Below are 13,331 nucleotides of genomic sequence, written 5' to 3'. Positions count from 1 at the left end.
TGTCATGGAGCACACAGATGTGACATATAGAAGCAGCAAGCCCTCCAGAGAGACCTGTGCTGAAAACCCCTAACTTACGTAAGGTCAAAGCTTTGCCCTCAGCACAGACACTTTAAAGCTCATTCTCTATTCTGCTGCATGTCTGATTTCTGAAAATCTTTCTCAGCATCTTCAGATATAAACTGATTTCCCCTGACATTCGGCATGCCATATCTTATGCCAGGGAGGAGTCTGTGCAAGTCCCCGAGGACACTGAGGAGGAGAGACTACGAAAAGGCCACACAAAGTTATGGCTGTCAGAACACTTATCTGTTCATTTTCTAGAAGCTACTCCAGATTGTGGAGTAAGAGGGAAGGCACTTATCTAACTGTATTTCCACACATGGCAATGTTTGGCCATTTCTGAAGATGGGGAACGTGATAGTTTGAAGCACTGGTTGGGTTTTCTCAGTGACAAAATAATAATCGTATCTCATGCTTATACCACACTGTCGTCAGCTGGAATGTATCTTATTTTGCTTTCTTTCAAAAACAGGCTGGAATTTGGAAATCTAGGAAGCAGTTATTTTGAAGATTAGATGTACACAATAGCCCTGTCCAAGCATTGCAACTATACTTGATGAGAGTCATAACCAAATATTTCAAAGTGAATGATATTCATGACAAAATAATTCTTTTGCAGTACTCCCTGGACTTTCTCAATGAAGGTCCATTCAGTCATGCTTAAGAAAGGAAGGATTCATCTGTCATCTGCAGAAATATGAACAGCCTCCCTCCAGTGAATGAGTGATTGCCCAAAATGAGAGGAGTAGTTGCAAAAATACTTAGGAAGCTTTTGTCTGGGGAAAAATAACCCATGTGCTTTGGAGATACAGCTCTATAGACAGAAGATACATAAGGTTTTGACTAACCTTTATTCAGTACTTCAATACACCTCATCTCCCTGCCATTGCATCTGATAGACCCAATTTGCTAACTCCTAAGAGAACAATAATTTTCTCTCAGTCTCTAACAACAAAAACACACCACCTACACCATTCATTTCTAATATAATAATACCCTGTTAAGAAGAGAACCTTTGATAATTATATTACTGCACAGTGTTTCCCTAACTGAAAATAGACAAAATAAAAAGAAACAAGCTCAACAATTATCAACTCGTTTCTGCTGTTTTCACGTCGATCAGTTCGAATTTAAATAAATGACAGTTCTTCTAAAAAGTCAAACCAGATTTGACTTCCCAAGCAGAGGATGACAAATGAGAGGTGCCCTACAAGGCACTTCACACTGCTCTGCTGCACAGTGCCTGACCCTGTCACTGCTTTGGGAACAAGGACTGCAGACACAGGACCTGTGCTGAAAGAGCCCCACACCAGGAACAATTTGCACCTTCCCTGCGCAGCGACTGTAGAAGGGAGGCTACCTGTAGTGCAAAGCAATTATTGATAGTTTGATTCTAAAGTTCAAGTCGATGAAATTGCAAAAAAATACACTATTTTGGGGGGATTTTTTAAGCCAAACTGTCCGAGGCTACCCAGTCAGCTGCAGCCCCCTTCATCTTTTACACATCCTCTAAAGAATGACTGCATCCATTGGACAGTCAGTAAGAGGGAAAAACACACCCCTACCTCTCCTCTCCCACTGTCCAGCACACTAGCTTAGCCCTTTGGCACACGGCAGGATGGAGCTGGAAGACCCAAAGACTGTGTACATGCTCATATTTCTGCCAGCCCTGCTCACGTTCCTGCTCAATTCCCATGAAGAGCCGTGAGACCCTCTGCAATTTGAGTGAACAGTTTTAACTTTGCTGACCACACAGAGGCTACATGAAGTGTACCACACTGCAAACCACAGCACTCATGCACTTTCATCTGAACCTGGAAGGGTTTTTCACCCATTCAGGGAGTGATTAGGCAGACAAAACTGAGCCAGGATGACTCCAGGTATTTCCATGCAGTTCTGCCCTGGCAGCTTGAAGAACCGCATGGAAAAGCTTCCACGACAGCAGCAATAGAGCAATACTCTAGCACAGCTGCTGCTTCAAAACAGGCCTTCCAAAAAACAAGCTGATGTTACAAATTACAAACCAATGCTCTGAGTCCCTCAATGGAGAAACTCTAAAGCATTCTGAAGCAGACCAGAGGTACAAGATGGAACATGGTGTTGCAGCTACTAGCCCACTCCTGGAGAAGTAAAATCAAACTCTCCAAACCAAGAGCATCCTCAAGGTCGCAAACTGTTATCCGTCAACAGTACCTTTCTCAAAGAGCAGTCGACTAAATTGAACGTGGATGATTTAGATGCTGAAAATAAATTATGTTTGAGTAAGAAATGCCCTAAATTTTGGCCTAAATTGGGCATGGAAGACTCTAAAATGGGATCGTAAGAACAATGATGCTGGCCCATATCACAAAAAAGTAGGAAGTCTGTCTTCATAATGGCAAAAAAATATCAGATAAGGAAAATGGAGCACATGGTTCTCATTAGCAACAGCCATATCTTGCTGGTTTAATAACAGAGTTTTCAGAAAGGAACAAACCCCAAATAAAGCCTTGAGGGATAGCATAATAAGAACAGATATCTAAACATTTTGCACTCCATTGGGAATTGTCTCTCTTCTTGCATTAACAACATGATAACATTATTGCTGGCCTCTGCAGACGACTCCTTTGCATTTTAGGAACAGAGGCATCTGGCAAAGGGGAAGCAGCATACTATTTTTTCCCACAAAATCTTACAAATCTGGGAGCGCGAGCGATCAGCTCGTTTGCAATCTCAGTGCCAATCTTTATATATTCACTGAATTGCAGGCCCACACTTACAGAGAACTGTTATCACATCTGCAAATCCATGGCTGGATTCACCTTCTGCGCACTCATAAATGGAGAGATCATTGCTTCTATTCTGGCATGTGGTAGGACCAGGCGCAATGGCCGGCCTGAGTCACAGCCACAGACCCACTTGCAGAGCTGTAGGAAGCTCACTGTCCATTGGGAGCAAAAGATGTGCATTTTGCAAGGTTTTCACTTGGAAGCGTTGCCAAGGCTGTTGTGGCTTTGCAAGCCTGACAACTGAAGCAATAGATAAATAACCAATGAGTCTTGTCACTGTCAGTGAGTCTAGCAGCCCACAAAGAGAAAAGCTGGTCCACAACTGATTTTACAGCATGAAGAAATTGAAAGGAAAAAAAGAAGGAATAATCTGTATCACTGCAAGAACCTTCATATTTGATTTGAACTCCTGAAGGTTGCAGGTTGCAGGAGACAGCAAAAAAGAGCAAATGAAATAAAATCAAAGGGAATTTATTAAAATGAAGTTGTTTCAATCTGGAAAACACAAAATCGCTTGCTTTGAAAAAAGTCTCAGACAACATTTAGCTGTCAAAAAACCTTTCCTCCAGTCAAATGATTCAAGAAAAATAAGATGTACCCATAAAAAAAAATTCAGTGTTGCTCAGTTGTTTTTACTTAAAAAAAAAAAAAAAGTTTTATTCAAACCCAGAAAGAATCCTTCTTTAGTGAAGGCTCTCCGATGCATACAATGCACTATTTTTTGACACAATGACCTCTCAAACATTTCCACCGGACATGCAAGTAGCAGAGGTAGGCTAATTATTGATGTGTTTTTGTTACTTGATTTTTGCAGACTCCTAAGAAGGAGTCCACTGCTCTCCTAGGAGCTGGAAAGCAAAGGTCAAAACCTCTGGTCTTAGCCTCAAATCAGCATTGCGTGACCTGCACCACACGCAGCTTCTCCAGCCTTACCTCGCACCAGTGACGTCCACGCCAACCATGAGCTGTCCATTCAGGGAGAGGATTTCGTCCTTCAGTCGCACTCTCCCACACTTCCCGGCTGGGCTGTTCTTCTTCAAGTCCGTCACCCAGATGCACCCTACATCGAGCACCGGCCCCTTATGCCCTTTTCTCTTCCTTCCTCCTCGCCGCTTCTCCCCATAGTCCCCCAGTGCAGGGATGTTCCCAAAGCTCAGACCCAGAACCTCTGTTTTCCGCATCTCCTGAGCCAGATAGACAGTGCAGATCTCCGTATCTGAAGCCCCGCAGCTCCCTGCCTGCAGTTTGCTCTCATCCACTGAGAAGTTGAGCTGGATGTACTCACTCAGCTTTTGGACAGCTGCATGGCACAGCTTCTGCTCGGCGCCCTCAGCCCCCTCCCGCTGGCTGTTCTGCAGCCATTGCCATAGGAGGGGCAGGAAGACCCCCGCGTTGTCCTGCGTGATGGGCATTGCCGTCTCCAGGTACCTCATTGGCTCTCCAGCTCCCAGTTTGGCCGCCTGTGGCAGCCCCCTGTGCCCCTATGGGACATGCTGGAGTAGGGACAGATGCCCAAAACAGGCCCCATCTGATCTCGCAGGGGCAGTGTTAGGGCTCTCACTTATCACAGGCACAGCCAAGGCAGGATGCTTCTCGCAGACACGCCACGGACGTTGGTGGATGAAGCAGTGCTTTTCCACCTTTTCTGTCTGTTTACAACTCGTCGTCACGATCTCCGCTCCACCAGGAACGATGTCTTCTTCCCACCACAGTCGCTGCGCCTGCAAGGAGAAACTGCAGTTAGGAAGGCCACGTGCTGCTGTGCCCACCAGCCCCAACACCCCGTCCGGGGCTGCACCCGCAGCGGCTTCTACGGCCGAATCCGCTCTCCTGCGATTTGCCACTTGAGGGCACCAACTGCTCTTTTCAGCAAGGGAATAAAAGGTCACCTTCAGCGCCCGACCCTTCCGACAAGGCAGCTGACCGACTGTCCTACCCACAGTACAACACAACCTGCTGCACGGAGGGGACGCAGTGTGACACCGCTCACACCATCACCTGAAGCTGGCTGATGCCGAAGCACAGACAGGGACTAGCTCACAGACAACTACACCCAGCCTGCAAATAAGACACCTAAGGGACGTGGCCACCCCGTTTCCCTGTGACAAGAAGATCTGTGTGGGCAAACTCTCCGCTTTACGTCACCACCTGGAGGTACACAGGCAGCCACAGCTGGGCACTAGCAAGTAAGCGGGCGATAAAGGTGTTCTCTAGGATGATTAGGACTAAGAAATAAGGAAAAATCCTGATGTGAGCAGAGTCTGTTGACTGGCTTCTTTTCAAGAGAGCTTTTCTAGCAATATATGCAGCTCAGTGAGTTGCACTCCTGGCGGGCAGAAGAAAGCAAGAGCCTCACAGGTAGAACTGCCACTGCATCAGACAGAACAGCTTGCAGCTATGGTGTACAACCACAAGAGCAAGAATAATCACAGAAACACAGAATACTCCAAGTTCAAAAGGACCTGTAAGGATCACGGCTCTACACAGGATCACCCAAACCCAAACCCAATGAACGTTCTCCAAAAGCTCTGTGAGCGGCAGCAGCTCAGTGCCGTGCCCGCTGCCCTGGGCAGGCTGTTCCGTGCCCACCGCCCTCTGGTGCAGAGCCTTTCCCCACCCCCGCCCTCCCCTGGCGCAGCTCCATGCCGTTCCCTCGGCCCGGTCGCTGTCACACAGAGCAGAGCTCAGCGCTGCCCTCTGCTCCAAAAGGAGCTGCAGCCGCTATCAGGCCTCCCCTCAGCTCCTCTGCTCTGGGCCCAGCACATCCAGTGCCCTCAGCTGCCCTGCACATGCCTTGCCCTCCACGGCCTCACCACGGTTGCAGCACTCCTTTGGACAAATAATAAAGGCAGACTTACAAGATCACAATTGCAAACTTTCTGAGAATAGTTTTAAAAAGCAGGAGTGATCGTACACCCTATATGCACCAGGAAACATAGTTAAGCACTTTAGTATCTTAGATGCCTACTGCAGCATTGGTGGATCTATTGCTTTTAGAAATGGATTTACGTTTTAGTTAAAATCTCAGATTCAATTTAAGACTAAACTGGGTGCAATAAATCCACAGAGTCAACAAGGCTGAATGGGTCAGGCTGCCTGATAATAACTGACACTGCAGTAATGGGAGAACACAGGCACAAGATATCTGCTAGGGAAGCAAAGCAGCAGAAGACAGAGCATCCTGGTGCATTGGAGCAATATTCTTGCATAACTGATAGGTCAAATAATCAGCGGGGAAGCACCTGCAGAGAAGGATGTATTGGGGATAAGAAAGTGGAAGGAAACGTGTTTAGAAGTGGCTGTGAAATGATGGAATCTGTCATACACTAGGGATGGGGAACAGCAAAACAGAAATGCCTGGCTTCTATACATACAGGAAACAGCAAAAAAAAAAACCTACTAGGCAAGACTTCATGCAGTGAAGTTTAAAGAAAAAAAGAAATCAAGGTGAGCTGTAGTTTCTCAAAGAAGTAATATTTTGTGCTCAAAAGGCATGAACACAATAACATTTCAATGCAAAATAAGGATCAGAAGGCTTGGCAGCACCACAAGCTCTACATTTGCCTCAAAGACAAGAAGAAAGACACTAAATGGTTACCGAATAGGAATTAAAAAATAGTGAACATTCAGGCAGAAATATGAGAAATACCAGGGCACAAAAATGAAAAGAAAATTGCAAAAGATTGAAAATGAATAGATTTTAGTATCCTTCTTATGTACATCAATACTAAAAGACAGTATTAAGAAAAAGTGTTGCTAAACCAGAGGGAAAGTTATTGAAAAGTGACCGCAAAAAAGGTCCTGGTCCTAGTTACATTCCTCTGCTAAGTACGAGGGGTTGGTACAGTTAGCACTGTGACACACTGTCACTGCAGAGATTCACTGTCTTCTCCCTGTTCCATGGTGAGATCAGCGCTGTGCCTCAGCCAGATATTTCAGACCACAGGAGACAAGCCCTTGAGGACCAACTGAAGCAATCTCAGACAACTCCCTTCCGGTCAACTGTGACCTCCTCTCTGGTCACCTGTGACAGCTCAGATAGGTATGGAGCCAAAACTCAGGAAAAAGGCAAACACAGTGCCTGTCTTGAAGGGCAGAAAGAGGAGCAGCAAAAGGATGCCTTATCAGTCAGTTTAGCCTCAGTCCTCTACAGAACTCTAAAACAATCAAAGAAACAGTTTGCTTGTCTGCGGCAGATAATAAAAATATGAGCAGCAACAGAGGAGACAAGAAAAAAAAAACTTATCAAACCAAATTAATTTCTTTTCATAGCAGAGAAGTTGTTAGATGTCATTTATCTGGGTTTTATTATAGCATTTGACATCGACTCAAACAACTTTTCTGTAAATAAACTACAGAAACATGATTAAATGACACCACTATAAAGCCATACCCAGGGAGTAGTTATTAATGGTATGCTGTGAAAACAGAGGGACACTGTGAGAGAAGCTCTGCTGGATCTATATAGTCTCGCTCTGCTCAGCATATTCATTAGTGACCTGGACGATAAAAGACAGTACACTTATTAAATCTGCAGATTACATGAAGCTAGCAGTGACTGCAGACATGCTGGAGTACAGGGTTAGAATCCAAAATGATCTTGGAAAAAAAATTAAAAAGAAAAGTTCTGTGAAAATTGGGCTAAAGTTCAAGAGAAAGCAAGCACTACTACAAAGTATCAGAAAGGGAATCTGCACACAAATAGGGTTGGGTAAGCAGCAAATCTTTGGGAAGAGATGCAGTTTATTGTTAATCATACTTGTCAATGCAGACTGGCTGTTGTAGTGGAGAAAAAAAATGGTCACTGTCTCAAGGCTATCCTGTCAGGTGCCCAAAAATGTCCCAAAACTACAAGGGGTAAAGAGCAATCTATTCTCCTTGTCCACAGTAGAATAATGGATATGAATGACAGCAGGGTGTAAGTAGGTTACTGCTTAGATAAAGAATGCCAGTGCGTCAGAAAATGCCTGAGTCTCCTCTGACTCCACTACTCTTGGTTCCTGTGGCAGGTTTCAAAAATGCCAGGAACACAGAATAGCAGTAATGCTGTCTTGTGCTCTAGGAGGAAGCTCTTCACACAGAGGGTGGTGACACACTGGAACAGGTTGCCCAAGGAGGTTGTAGATGCCCCATCCCTGGAGGCATTCAAGGCCAGGCTGAATGTGACTCTACGCAGCTTGGTCTGGTGGTTGGTGACCCTCCGCATAGCAGGGGGATTGAAACTTGATGATGTTTGTGGTCCTTTTCAACCCAGCCCATTCTATGATTCTTCGATTCTCTGGGACTCAGTCTCTCCTACGTTCTTCCCTTCAGCATCACTTTCTACTTTATTGATGGCAGTGTGAAAGTTCGTATAATTGGTAACATCCAGCAAGTTGTAACAACATCCAAATAATTGCTTCAACCACAAACATCAGTATGGCTACCAGTAGCCACACAGGGTTCAGAGCCATTCCAGTTCTAGAGGTGATTGGACCAGCATCCTTTTTGGTCTGATAATTTAAGAAGATTCCCTCTTAGCTGGTTAATTTTGAGTGAACATGCTATGGGTTGCTCTTTGCACATTGTCCTCTGAGCAGAGGCACTGTCCTGGTGCCTGCAGAATTTGGGACCCTTTGAAAGCAGTTTTAGTTTCAGATTCTCCAAAACCCCTTGCTAAACACCAAACATTCAGGGGATTCTGGTATTCAGGTATTCTGCATCCCACACAGAGCTCATCCAGTGGTACTGCTGGAGGACTCTCCCCACACACTCCTCCTGAGATGGACGATGAGGCAAACAAGGATCTGCTCTGCCTCTCCAGAGATTAGTAGCCTTCAAAACACCATTCCTCCATTCCACTGGAAAAACCACACTGTGGGTTGCTTGTCAATGCCTGTATACACAATATCAGACATTATAATTATGCAGATAATTACAAAGTACTTTCCAGGGATTCCATTATCTCAAACAAAACCTTTTGGTTTTGAAAAAAAAAAAAAAGGGCTCTGACAAGTATAGCTAGAGAACCTTCCCAGTGAAATATGCACTAGGCCTCGGGAAACTCAGCAAAAAATCAGCCCTGTACTCCATGAAGTCAGGTTTGCTGCACTATCAAATATTTCTGCTGGTGAGGACAGCAGCTCCAATGCCAGAGGAAGTGAAAATACAATGGTGGCAAATTGGTCTTCAAGGGAGAAAACAGATGAAAACAGCAAACTTGTAGCTAAGATAAAATTGATTTTTGCTCTTCTGCAGAAATACAGTCTAAGCACACGCAAAATTTGTGCCTATTTACAGGAGTTAGCACCACCTTGCTTGCTTTCTGTAGGTTACAGGCCTGCCAACTTCTCTCACTTCATCACACAATTTACATACAGAATATTGCCTTTATGCCCCTCCTGCCACTGACACTTAGCTGGAGTACATCAAGCCAGTGCCAGGATGGCCAGCTCTGCAGGAACCAAGTCCCTTGTGCTGTGGACAGGAGCCCCTCTTCAGTGTATAATTCTCCATGAAATAAGACTTAGTCATTCCTGCTTTGAATCCCTCTGGATCCACCAACTGCCATTCTCTGGATAGTGATTCAGTCTCACAGCCTACATGGCCTTCAGTATCTGTAGTCTGGTAAGATATTTTTTTGTTTGCATTTTAGAGGTTGAGGTAAACTGACCAAGATTTTGCAGATATGCTGCTCAGACGCTAAGAACATCTCAACTGGAAGGGTACTGGGACAGGGGAAATCCTACTTAATTTTCTGGGTGCAATATGGAAATATTTTCAGTCCTGTTCAAATAGCAGGGTCATGATGGTGCTGGGACGTAATGAACACTCATTTCCAGGAAGACCTGCTCTTCATGTGTTCAAGGCCAGATTGGATGGAGTGCTGGGCAGCCTGGTCTAGTATTAAGTGGGGAGGTTGGTGGCCCTGTAGCAGGGAGGTTGGAGATTGATGATCCCATCCAACCCTGGCCATTCTGTGATTCTTTGACCCTTGAGGGATGACTCCCTCATGAGCAGTCAGTTTAACAAGACTTCCCACACTGAATATTGGTTGGAAAGTATGAATGGGCTCTCTTTGGCTACAGTGGAGGAGCTGGTCTCTCTGCACCAGCTGCCAACCACAAGAGATCTGCTTGGACATCATCAGATCCAGGCATCAACTATCACAGCAATTCTCACCCTCCACACAATAAAGCTACTAAAATCTTATCTTCAAGTAATGAGGTTTTATGCCTCTGTTATTTTGCTGGGAAGGTGTCCCACCACACCACATACTTGGAAATGATACATAATTCAGCTTTAGTCTATTCATTATCAGTTTATACCCACAGACATGCAGTTTATATAGCTTTCTGCTCTTCTTTGTGTTTAACAGCTCATCTCACCTTCATCTCTGGTGCATTTTCAGCCTGAAAGATGAGCCTTTACCTACCTTCTTCCACCCCCTCAAGACATGCTCTCGAGGGTTGAAATGCCACTCGCGAAAATGAACTGAATATCTAATTCAGTTCTAATAAGTTTTAGCTCTGACTCAGGAAGTAACGTCCTTTTTTTCTTAAGCCACAGCTTTTGAGGTTCAAGGCACCGATTTAAACATGGGTGACTAAAGTGAAAAGGGGTTGCTTTATTTTAGGCTTTCTTAGGGAAGGGCCATCTTAAATCATTACTTATAAAAAACATTTTCTTTAAAAGAGACAACGCTGGAATTGTTGAACAGCATATTTGGATATTTAGGGCAAACACACAACTGTTTTCTTTTTATGATAAGCTGAGCTGCTGCTTCTTACACCACAGTCCTGAAAGGAGCAATGTAAAGAGCCCCAATAATCACTTTCTCATAGGGGGCAAAAGAAATAAAGAGGGTCATTAAAATGTCCCATTACTACTTTTAAAAGGTGATTTGTGTGAATGGCCAACACATGATCCTCCAGGATGACCCCTCTGGCATATCTAGCCCAGCCTGAAGTTCCAGAAAAACATACATTTTTGTTGATTTAAACAAAGTTTATTTAAAAATTCCTTCTATCCCATGAGTGATATCACTTTATAATCGCTTTAAAGGTTATGTTTGACAGATACTAGTTAGTCTTTAATTTGTAGATGAAGGCATTGTACTTGTTTTCTCAAAGTCATCCAAGCATTTTAGCACCAGAGAAATAAATCCACTACCAGCAAAAGACATTCATTTATTAATTTCTGTTCAAGCATAGCTTTCATTTCTTCTACTTCTTGGTTAGTAGCTAATAGCAAATTAAGTAACAATGGGGAAAAAAATCACCCAGGAACAGAATACAGCTGTTTCACTAAAAGAAGTGCCACTGTTGGAGGACAGTTTTATTCTAACTGTCCTTCACTCTGACAATACTGAACATATTTTATTCTGGATTACCCTGTGGTACAAATCAGACACAGGCACGCTGTTATATTTCTGCTGAATTAGCCAGAGTGCACAGCTACAGGTCAGCTTTATGCCAGACATGGAAAGACTACTAATATTTGACCTGGCATAAAAATTTAAATCTTACACTGGCAGGCTTTTAGAGATTCTGAGCAAATTTGAATTGACAGTGAGTTTTATAGCAGTCAGCATGTTGTGTCTCATGGCCTCGATGCGTCGCACCCAGCCATAAGAGCCCCAAGGCTGGATTCACTATACAGTCAAACCAGCCTCCAGTTTGACCTCAACACCAGTAACCAACAGGAACACAGAGACAGGAAAACTCAGATTTCTGTTCCATAACATGAGCTGAACGCCCATCGGAGTTTGTCACTGTGGGCTCTCTTTCTGGCCAGTAAAGAGAAACAGGTACTCTTAGGAAATGTAGATCAGACCTGCGGTAGATGTTTGCCTTCAGACTAGATGCATGTTCTTTTTTAGGTGCACTTTCTCCTCTGCTGACTGAAAGCAGTGGTCATACAGAGATATGTGAATATGATCAGACAGGTCCTACTCTGAAACATGCACCAAGAAAAACTGGATGTAGAAAAGTCTAGTACAGTATAGCTTGTGAATGTGGTGTTAAACTTTCTGTCAACTCTTGCAGAAAGGTTCCCCACAATGCCTTCCTCACTGCCTTTCAAGTATTTATGTTGACTAAATCAAAAATCAAAAGACCTATGCAAACATCCAGACTTCCTAAATCAACCCTGGTAATTACCAGGATGTTTACAGTATTAGCCCAAGCTCTGAGAACAAAGAACAGTTCACAAAGAGGACACTGACATAGGGAAACATATAAATGTAAAACTTGTGCAGAAAATGTTACAGAGGCCAAAAAAAGGGCCCAAAAGTTAAATACCTTGCCATGTACTGAGCTTTAGCAGCAGCACTCAGGAGAAGCTGCCTCAGCTCCTGCAGAACCCACCATTGCCCCTTGGTAGAATCTGCTTGCTACTCCTGGAGCCCTAAAGCTCTTTATTTCTTTTTTATTTCCACATCCATACAATTCTTCATCACTGTTCTTTCAGAGTCTTTCTACCCCAACAATGCCCAAGGACACTTCCTTTAGACTCAGAAGTCTCCACAAGTCTTTAACCACAGCTTTACACAGACACTAAATATAAGCATCTCTACAAGAGGGCTCTTACAGAGAGACACATTTCCAAAACATACCAACCACTGAGAAATTGCAGACGCTGAACACAAGCAGAATTAACACAGCATTCAAATGGCTACCAGGCCACTGAAATTATACCATCATTCAACGTCCAGGCTACCTTGGAAAGCAGTTCCACTGAACTGGGAACTGACAGGATTTCACTGATACTACTTTTGGACTTTTGGGATGGTGAGCAGTCATACCAGCAGCCTCACATCTGGAATCAAAGAAAACCAAACCCAGCTGTGTTGCACATGGTAAGAAAACACTGAGCTGGGGCCATGACAATGCAGCTTCATTGGCTGGATTTTATGTGCTAAACAACTGGGTTGTTTGACTTCCTCAGCTTGGCAAGGAAACGTTCAGAACACACTTATCAACCTACCGAAACTGCTGTGGTGTGAGAGCAGATTCAGGGACTAATGAAGCGAGCTTTTAAGCTGGAGAGACAGCCTGGCTCGAGCCAAAGGACTGTATTTTCCATGATCATTCAGATGAATTAAAAAGAAGACAGCAGGGGAGGAAGCATCTGTCTGGCCATCCATTATTAATGAGAGGATCAAATCTAAAACTCTTTCTGACACTGATACAGAAGCGCTTTAGTATGATCAAATTATTCTCTTCAGTCCTCATCCTCTTTTTACATACACTGTCTCCAGCCAGCATCTTCTCCAAGCCCAGATCAGGTGGAAGAATGGAAAAGCTTTGCAAATCCTTAATGACTTTTTAAATCTTTCCTATATTCTGTTAAGCTGAAGTTACTTTGAGTATTAAAGAAAGATAGGCTTGTTCTTCTGCATTCATTCAGACCAGAATGAAAGAACTTATTTCAAAGATAAGGCTTAAAATCATCTAATTCTCACATAATCCAGTGTCCCAGACTATATCAAAGCAAGAGTCTATAGCTGTCAGATGTGGA

General features: G+C 43.9%; 1 protein-coding gene across 1 annotated transcript in view; it reads right to left on the bottom strand.

Annotated features, from left to right (window-relative positions):
* Positions 1 to 4,266, bottom strand: part of PDZD2 (PDZ domain containing 2) — a 138,669-nt gene extending 134,403 nt beyond the window's left edge. Inside the window, exon 1 of the mRNA XM_042875196.1 lies at positions 3,765 to 4,266. Coding sequence (XP_042731130.1) covers positions 3,765 to 4,264 — 500 coding nt within the window. The 5' untranslated portion in view covers positions 4,265 to 4,266. The remainder of the gene's footprint in view (positions 1 to 3,764) is intronic.
* Between the last annotated feature and the right edge of the window lie 9,065 nt (positions 4,267 to 13,331).

The sequence above is a fragment of the Lagopus leucura genome, unplaced genomic scaffold (assembly GCF_019238085.1).
Source record: "Lagopus leucura isolate 7727_CA_CO unplaced genomic scaffold, USGS_WTPT01 Super-Scaffold_100014, whole genome shotgun sequence".
NCBI classification, from domain to species: Eukaryota; Metazoa; Chordata; class Aves; order Galliformes; family Phasianidae; genus Lagopus; species Lagopus leucura.
Note: the sequence above shows the minus strand (reverse complement) of the source record. Positions and strands in the feature narration are given on the sequence as shown.